The 9,381-nt window shown below is 44.5% G+C and overlaps 1 protein-coding gene across 1 annotated transcript in view; it reads right to left on the reverse strand.

Moving 5' to 3' along the window:
* Positions 1-9,381, reverse strand: part of LOC106939990 (multiple epidermal growth factor-like domains protein 10) — a 48,731-nt gene that overhangs the window by 13,325 nt on the left and 26,025 nt on the right. Inside the window, exons 12-20 of the mRNA XM_015022587.1 lie at positions 8,811-8,945; positions 4,826-4,954; positions 3,939-4,067; positions 3,369-3,497; positions 3,168-3,296; positions 2,515-2,754; positions 1,292-1,443; positions 898-967; positions 300-353 (exon numbers count right to left, since the gene is read on the reverse strand). Of these exons, the coding sequence (XP_014878073.1) occupies positions 300-353; positions 898-967; positions 1,292-1,443; positions 2,515-2,754; positions 3,168-3,296; positions 3,369-3,497; positions 3,939-4,067; positions 4,826-4,954; positions 8,811-8,945 (1,167 nt within the window). The remainder of the gene's footprint in view (positions 1-299; positions 354-897; positions 968-1,291; positions 1,444-2,514; positions 2,755-3,167; positions 3,297-3,368; positions 3,498-3,938; positions 4,068-4,825; positions 4,955-8,810; positions 8,946-9,381) is intronic.

Below are 9,381 nucleotides of genomic sequence, written 5' to 3' on the forward strand. Positions count from 1 at the left end.
TATAGGAAACATGGAGGAAAGATGGAGGAAACACGGAGGAAACATATAGGAAACATGGAGGAAAGATGGAGGAAACACGGCGGTGCTGGAAAAGTTTTTTTCCAGCAGGAATGAAGAAGAGCAGATAAAACACAGAGGGATTAGTTCTCCTGTAGAGACACAGTTAAGTTCAGGAAACCAGGTGTGAATCAGCAGCATTCAGGTGCAGCAGGTCACCAGGACATGCAGGACATTATTAAACACAAGGAGCCGCAGGTCAGAGGTCAGAGGTCAGGAGGTCGGTGCCCACCACGCCGTACCTCTGCAGGGCGGCTCCAGGTGGTAACTGAGGCGCCGGTCGATGCAGTAAACTCCTGAGGAGAGACGCGGCAGAAAACCAGAGATAAATGTCCTGGGGAGATTGACCAAGACGTCCAGCAGGGCGGCGCTCCAGAGACAGGGAGGCTGACTGGATTCAACATTTGTTTAAACAAGCATCCATTCTAAGAGGCTCTCCACGCTCCCCTGGTGACACATGTTGAGTTTCAACATGGTTGAATTTAGCGCTTCAGCATTAGCATTAGCTTCCTGTAATTACAGTGATGGTTTAGAATTTCCTGACAGCAGAACTAACCTTTGCTAATATTCATAATTAGCATCTCTGGAAAACTGTTACTAAAGGTATCGTTTTTCCAAAAGGAATAGAATAAATGATGGGACCTCTGACTTTATTCTGGACCTGTTCTTTCAAGATTTCTTCATATTTTTACTCAATGGAAGAAGCTAAAATCCTTTGACTGTCAAGTAAAGCTTCAGAGAGGGGAGACGTTTATGCTGCTGGATCGTTTGGCCTTCCTAACTTTCCTGGACTCCAGGTTGTGTTTGTGTCCGGATCTATAGGCTGCAGAACCAACTGACCCAGATCAGTGAGGTTGCAGTAGGCGCCCCACTCCGGAGCGCTGTTCCTGAATCTCTTCTTCGGCTTCATCTGGGAAGGAAACCGACGACACGTTAGCAAGCGCAGAGGTTGAGCTAGAAAAAATTTAACTGAAAAGAAATATTTGAAACTGAAAGAAAAATGTGAAACAGAAAAAAATATTTCAAAAGTACTTTGGAAATTTAAGTTTTATTTGTTAAATTCCAAATTTTTTATTCAGTTTCAAATTTATTTTTCAGTTTCTAAACTACTTTTTTCATTTTCAATTTATTTTTGTTTTGAACAAACTTTATGGCCCTAATTTAGCTCCATAAAGATGTCTGTCCTTATGGAGCTGTTCTGATCTGTGTGTTGAGCGTTTTGTCTTCCACCCACCTGGGCGGCGCTCTTCTTGTCCGGCTTGGCGTAGTGCGTGGCGTAGCCGCACGGCCCCAGCGTGTGGTAGCTGGGGTTGGAGAAGCAGCCGGCGGCGGAGCTGCTGCTGGGAGACAAGTCTGCAGAGGAGAGCAGGCCTGCACACTGCAGCCCTGCTGCCGCCTCACATTAACACCAACATCTGCAGCTGCTGCACGTCAGCCTGACTCAGACTCCTGATCCAACCTCACTCTGCGCTTTACCTCCAAACAATCCCATGAAAACTTACAGAATTATCCACTGAGTTTATGAACTAGAAGCATTTTTCACATATCATAAAATGACACAAAAATGGAGCTTCACTTAAAGTTACATAAATACTGTTATTAATAAATGATTAATAAATATTCCATTAAATAAAAAATGTCTCCATGAAATGAAATCAAATATAAAAACATCTACTTTTTTAAATTGGGGAGCTGAAGTGGTATTTAATTGACTCTGACCAGACTCCGCCCCTCCCAGAGAAGACTCCTCCCCCTGAAAAGACCCCGCCCCCCCAGAGAAGACTCCTCCCAGAGAAGACTCCTCCCCCCGAAAAGACCCCGCCCCCCAGAGAAGACTCCTCCCCCTGAAAAGACCCCGCCCCCCCAGAGAAGAATCCTCCCCCCCCTTTGTATATAAGAGAATGAAATTAAAACTGAATTAAAAAATAAAAGTTAAGCATCTCAAACATACTGGCAGCATACAAAAAGATGGAAAAACAAAGAAAAAAAACAATAAATCATAAAATAAAACAATTAAATCTTTAAATAAATAAATGAATTATGAAATAAATATACATATATTGAATTAATCATTAAATCCCAAAATAAATAAACTGTAGTAAAGTAAATTACCCATTAAAATATATATTTTAAATGTATTATTTTATTTCATGGGGACATTTATTTATTTTATTAAATGTTTATTATTTATTAACAGTAGTATTTATTGGACCCATTAGAACCTCTCCAGAACCTTCTGGTTCTGGACGGATTCCAGGAAGGAAAACCAGAAATGAGATCCGGATCAGGAGGTTTGATCACCAATAACCACACATGAACCTTAAAACAACCAGAAAACAACCTTAAAATAACCTTGAAACAACAGAGAAATCACCAGGAAGTCACATCATTTGGTTCTGTTTGGTTCTGTTTGGTTCTGGCCGTGCGTGAGCCCCAGCCGGTTCTGATCCGTCATACCTGACAGCGAGTAGTCGGTGGAGCCAATGTGCAGGGCAGGGGTGTAGCTGACGCTGGGCGCCTGCTGGCCTTTCTCCCGCTGCCGGTACCGGTACCGGAACCAGACCACCAGAACCAGCATGGCCATGATGAGCAGCAGCAGGAAGACGATGCCCAGCACGGCGCCGGCCGACTGCCGCTCCGACGCCAGCGCCGGGCTGATCTTGGTGTACGGGTTCAGCTCCTCCATCATCAGGGCGGCTGAGGACACACAGGAAGCTGTCAAGGTTCCACGCTTTTATTCTGAAGGAACATTTCCTGTTTGATCTGCTGTTTTTACTGTCTGATTTACTTTTGGTCAGAGCTTCTCCTATGGACCATCATTCCTCCACCGCCGTGCTTCACAGATAAAGCATGAGGTTCTTCTCCAGACATTATGGGATGGAGGGTTTTTTAGAGGAAGTGGATCAAACTCCAAATCTTATTGTTTTTAGCTGTCAAGTTGTCAACAAAGTGCTGGATGTAAACAATAACATGGAGAACATCTTGTCTCCAGTATTTATTAACTATGAAATGATGAGAATATGTATTTTTCTGTGGTTTCTCGTTTGGACTGAGCTGCTGATCTTTTGTTTTGTTTTTAGGAATGAAGAAAAGCCGAGCGGCAGCCTCACCCTGGTCGCAGCGGATGCCCTTAAAGCCGATGCTGCAGTAGCAGGTTCCCGTCACGTAGTCGCACGTGGCGTTGTTCATGCACTCGCAGAGCTGCTGGCAGCCGTAACCAAACGTCCCTGACGGACACTCTGGAAGACAGGAGTCCACGTCTCACACGCGTCCAGAAACGCTGAGGAAGACGCCAGGCGGCGGAGACTCACTGAGCTCACAGCTGGGCCCGATGAAGCCCGTCCTGCAGGAACAATGGCCGCTGATGTGGTCGCAGTCGGCGCCGTTCTGGCAGCGGCAAACCTCCGAACACTGAGCGCCGTAGAAACCCGACGGGCAGCCTGCGAGGGAGATGGCGCTTACAACAAAAGCATGCCACACTTTTCAGATTCCCAATAAATGCTGAAAGCCACATTTTATTGTCCTGCCAGAGTTATGAAGTTTTGTGTCAATTAAATATAATAAAAATGATTGTTTTGAACAAAATAACATGGGTGAAAAGTTTAAGGCGTATGAATACTTTTAGAAGCTCCAATCTCCTTCCAAAGAGAGGTTTTAAAAGTTTGAATAATTTATTTTTAAACACCTTAAATTAGAACATCAGTAACTTTTCTATGTTCCTGTGATCATTGCTGCAGTTTAATAATCTGCCACTAGATGGTGATGTTGTTCCAGCTAGCTGGAGCAGAGCAGCTGTGCAGATGTTGGGCTCAATCTGTATGTGTGTGTGTGCGTGTGTGTGTGTGTGTGTGTGTGCGTGTGTGTGTGTGTGTATGGCGTACGCTGCGTGCAGTAGAGTCCGGTCCACCCGGGGCTGCAGGAACACTCTCCGTCCGCGGCGCTGCACTCGGCTCCGTTGTGACAGTTGCACAGGTGGAGGCAGTCTGGACCCCAGGACCCTGCAGGACACGCTGCCAGAGAAACCGCAGAGCTTGAGGGAGCGTTCACACCAGCCGTGTTTAATCTGCTTTCACACGACTCTAATCTGTTTGTCCAGAAACTCGGATTCGGTTGGTGAGGTGTGAATACTAATCGACCTCTGACCTCTGGTCCTCCTGACCTTGATCTGAAGTGAATTCTGGTTCGGTTTGAATGCATATGTGAACACCAAATGGACCGGAGACCGCTCCAAAAGCAGGAAGTGAACTACAGTGCAGGGCATTCTGGGTAAATACAACCAAAGCTAACGTGCTAGCCTAGCGCTAGCAGCAGAAATGGCTCCTGGTCTTCAGCCAAAGACTAAAGAGAAATCCTCCAACCGCTAAAATCTGACGCCTCCATCTTGTTTCCATCTGGTGAAGAAGGAAGTTGCTCTCAGTGTCTTCAGAGGTTTTTGTGTCGTTTCTTTCAGTGGTTCTTGGTGCAGCGCCCCCACAGGCCAGGAAGGGAACAGGTTGGGAAAGAAAATCGCAGCAGCTAAAAATGGAAGAAATGTTGCCATTTTGGTCTGAAACTGAACCGAGTCGACTGGACTATCAGGAGGGAAAACATCCAAACGCTAACTGAAGTTCATCAGTCAACGTTTGGCTGGTGTCTAACTCTGACCTGTGAAACTCAAGAGCTGCTAAAACGATGTCAGAGAACAAGAACCTGGGTAACATCTGTTAGTCTGTGTTTGTCTCTGGGACTTTGACTACGCCAAAGGGACCCTGAGTGGTGTCCGTCTTACGTTTGGAGCAGTCGTCTCCGATCCAGCCGGGGTAGCACTGGCAGGAGCCGTCCAGCGGGTTGCAGGTGCCGTTGTTGGTGCAGGCGCAGGCCTCGGCGCAGGCCTTGCCGAACTTCCCACTGGGACACACTGGAGACACAGCAGAGCAAAGCCTCTGAGCAAAACACCACAATGATGCTCGAAATGAGGAGACACTTTAAAATAAAAAACTTTAGCAGAATTTCAGGGGTCAGGCTGAACGCAGCGGCATTTAGCACCGACGCCTTGCAGCAAGAGGGCTTTGACTGGTCCCTCTAAACTGCCTTAAGGAGCGTTTCCATTCACATTTAGTTATTCATTCATCTGATTTCTATCAGGTTCTGATTTTGTTAAGTAAATCCAGACAGAAAATCGACATTCAGCTTTTTAGGGCCTGTGTTTATTATTTGATCAAACTGAAGTAGGAGTCTCAGATGTTGGATTTAAAAACATTATAAAGTTAAAAAGTTTTAATGTGAATTAAATGGAGCCATTTTTAAACTTTAACTGAATGAATTCACCAATTATTCTGTAAAAGTAACTTTTATGTGTTGTCACATTTTTAATTGGATGACTTTGTGTTCCAGAAGGTCTCCAGTTATTATTATTATTATTATACTTTTAATGGTTTATTCTGCATTTCTTAAGATTTTATCACGAAAAAATTGAAGATCCAGGTGGGAATCTTTATTAACTGTTTCTTAATAATTTAAAATTAAAAGTTTTACACCATAAATCTTTGAGCTTTATGTTCTCAATCATCTCAGTTTCACACTTTAAACTCTAATCATGATTATTAGAATAATTTCCACCAAAACAGGATTAATTTCATTTCATATGAATTTTCTCCACATTTTTAAACAGAATCTGGAAAGCAGGGGTGTCCAAAGTGCGGCCCGGGGGCCACCTGTGGTCCAGGAAGTGGTTTCTTTGTGGCTCTCGCCTCACAAACTAAAACTAATATTAGCAAAAAGAAAACAATATAACAATAAAAGTATTTTTTGCTTCATTGACTATAAAAGCGGACTCTTGTCCTTGTTGCTGAGAATAAACACAGAAATCCAGTCAAAAAAACAAAAAAACAAACCTGTTTTCAAACATGGTTTACAGTTTTTGTCTTTTAAACCAAGGCAAACCTGAGGGTGTCCAACATGATTTACAGCTCCCCTCTCTACAGAAATCAGACTTTATGCTGGTAAAAAGAGAAACAAACATGATTATAACAAAATGTGACCCTCATTTACCTTCAGATTCTCAGTGTCGGCCAGCGAGGAATAAAGACAGTGCAGGATATAAAGTGAACCCGGTGCTGAGCCCTGAGGGATCCCCAAACCCTTCAGGAATCTGGATTTATCGTTTCACTTCTTTATAACCAAACAGCTTTGAGACGCAAAGCAAACCTGCTTTCTGCGTTCACTCAGTAATCAGCTGGAACGTCTGTCTGTGGGAAGAAAGCCGTTCCTGGTTCAGTGAACGGAAGCAGCTTCGTATCAGAGTCAGAGCGTGAAGGTGATGAAGGTGATGAAGGTGATGAAGGTGATGCAGCTGTGGGTGGAACCGCCGGACTCATCAGCAGGCGTTGGGTTCAGGTGGGTTTGAAGCCGCCTTCCTGCTGCCAACCACAGCAGAACCTCAACCTGGTTCCTCCGGATCGGCTTCCTGTGCAGAACCTCTGGGTCTGGCGGTGATGCAAACCCAGTTCACAGTGAGCTAAGGAGGCCGCTGGAGAGCGGCGCCGCTCCGGTTAATTACCGGCTCCTGATCACACTGCTGGTGCCGAATGAGCTTTGATTCAGAGTTTAGCGTCGCAGCTGCTGAGGAGGGAATTCATTAGCGCTGCTGATGACATCCTAACCGCCGCTTACACTTCCTGTTCACCGGCAGCCGGGTCAGGCAGAACCAGAACCGGGACAGCGTCAGAAACCGTCACTCTGCAGGCCGCAGAGCAGAGGTCAAAGGTCACACTCAAACAGGCCTGTCACCATAACAAATGCTGTATGATAAATTAGACCAGAAGTTATTTCTAAAAACGATAATATCATCTAGATTTATAGATCTACAGTTATAGATCTAGATTTATAAATCTAGAGTTATAGACCTAGAGTCATAGATCTAGAGTCATAGATCTAGAGTTTCAGGTCTTACAGCTGGAAACCAGAAGTCAGGATAAAATTATGGGTTTGGACCTTCAGAGCCACATGAAGACGGTTACAAAGTCGGCCTTCCATCAGCTCAGAACGTTAAAGATCTGCTGCTGTTGGATGAACCGTCTGGACCTCCCTGGTCCTCTGGTTCTGGTTCTGGTCTGCATCAACAGAACCAGAACCAAACATGGAGAAGCAGTTCCTTTAAATCAAAGCTTTTCAATAAATGGATCCTGACCAACATTTTGATGGTGAATTTAAAGTTTCTGGTTTCAAACTGTTGGCTGCGTGACGCGTTTATGACGTTTTCATGTTGCTGAAATGTGCAACAAAATTAAACCTGTAAAAATGTATTTTGCTATAAATTCGCTGCTGATGTTGAACATCTGTTCTGCAGTGGTGATGAGGAGGAGCGGGGTCTTCGTCCTGTTTCCTTTAATAAGCCGCAGACCGCAGCCGCTGCTGTGAGCTGCTCATGTTAATTGGCAATAATCAAAAAAAGGCCCAGAGCGCATGAATTTATCATCAGGCTCGTCAGACTCCACAGTATCTGTGTCTCAATATTTTATTAGTGTAACTGAATATAAAAGAGGAATATTACATCCCGGAGCATCGGGAAGTTCGTTTCTACCAAACAAGCTGGAGACGAGACTTTTCTGCTTTCTGGAGAAATAAAAACACTTTTTCCACTTTCTGCCCTTTTGTCTCCAAAACACAAAAACTCGGATTAAAAACATAAATCAAAAAACTGGCTGCTTTTTATGGGGCTTTCATGATTTTCTAGTAAAAGTTGAATGATGATCCAAAACACGCGACAGGAAATCCACCTCTGAATCAGTCAAACATACAAAATATGGGTTTTTGATTGGCCTAGTCAAAGAACAAACATTTATGCTGTAAAACCCTCCACTGTGTTTTAAAACACAAAGTTCCTCCACAGACTCATTTCCAGAGGCCAGAGGAGTTGGGGAGCGGATGTGGAGTTTGATCTGTTTGGATTATTTTACCTGAATAAATGATCTGAAAGTCACAGAAACAAGATGGATCCAACATCAGGGACAAACGTTTCTGCCTCTGTTCATTCCTGTACATAACTGAGAAATGTAGCATTTTGTCTGAGTCCGATTCATAGGAACAACCCAGGACTGTAAGGCAGCTGAATCAGGATTAGCAATCTACCAAAGACTCTCAGGCAATTGGCTTAGGACTGAAATGATCTGTTTCTAAGATTATTTTAAGATTACACTCATGATTCCATCTGTTTCATGAAGTGCACCGGTTCCTCCTGCAGCAATAATGATACGATAATGATTTGTTACTTCTTATTCCTGTGTGGCTGCACACAGTTACTGCATTTAATCACGTTTTCTAATGCATTGAAACGGTGAAACTAACAATTCCAACAGAACGGACAGTTTGAGGGTTTTAAACGTCATCAGTTAGAATTTATCATGACAACGGCAAATCAAAATTCTGTTCATAATAAATTTATGATGATAAACACGTTAGATTCTGCATGCATTGAATCCAGCAGATTTGTTTAGTTGCTGCTGATTGAAACCAGATTTTCATGACAGACATAAAAAGGTTGGAGGTTTTCAGAGCAGATTTTCCTCTGGTGGTTTGAAAACGCTTCAGGACGCAGCGTCCGGCAGAAAGACGCTGAGCTGAGACGACGCTCACGTTTAAAGATGAAGAATATTTCAATATCAGATTAATCATCAGATTAATTGATTAATCATATGTGGTTAATGGTCAGATGTTGTTTGGGGTTCTTTTGTGAAGCGGTGAGTCCGGTTTGCGGGATGAAGCGGAGGACTGACCTTGGTTGCAGAGGGAGCCGAAGAATCCGCTGAGGCAGTCGCAGCGCCCGGTGACGTGATGGCAGGGCGCGTCGCTGTGGACGCACTGAGGACACGGCTGGCTGCAGCGCAGGCCGTAGGACCCTGGGGAGCAGGCTGCAGGAAGCACAGAACAGCTGATCTGAGCGATTGAGGTCTTGCTGCTGGAGGGTCTCAGGTTCTGGTTCCAGCACTGACCCAGACTCATTCGTCAGGCTTTTAATTTGCTTTAATTGATGTTGGTCTAAGTGGCAGGCTGCTCTCCTGCCTCCCTCACGCTTCTGCTTCCTCCTAATTAAGATAATTACTTCAACTGTGAACTGAGGAGCCTTAAATCTCCCTCTGTGATCCACAGAGAGGCAAGGAAACCACAGAGATCCAAATCCACCAGAACAGTTCTGCAGCCAGGAGCCAAAAGGAAGGAGCAGAACACCTGGACCAGACAGGAAGCTAACAGGAAGCTAACAGGAAGGAGCAGAACACCTGGACCAGACAGGAAGCTAACAGGAAGCTAACAGGAAGGAGCAGAACACCTGGACCAGACAGGAAGCTA

Source organism: Poecilia latipinna, unplaced genomic scaffold (assembly GCF_001443285.1).
Source record: "Poecilia latipinna isolate Pla-1442-1.1 unplaced genomic scaffold, P_latipinna-1.0 Scaffold3054, whole genome shotgun sequence".
Taxonomy (NCBI): domain Eukaryota; kingdom Metazoa; phylum Chordata; class Actinopteri; order Cyprinodontiformes; family Poeciliidae; genus Poecilia; species Poecilia latipinna.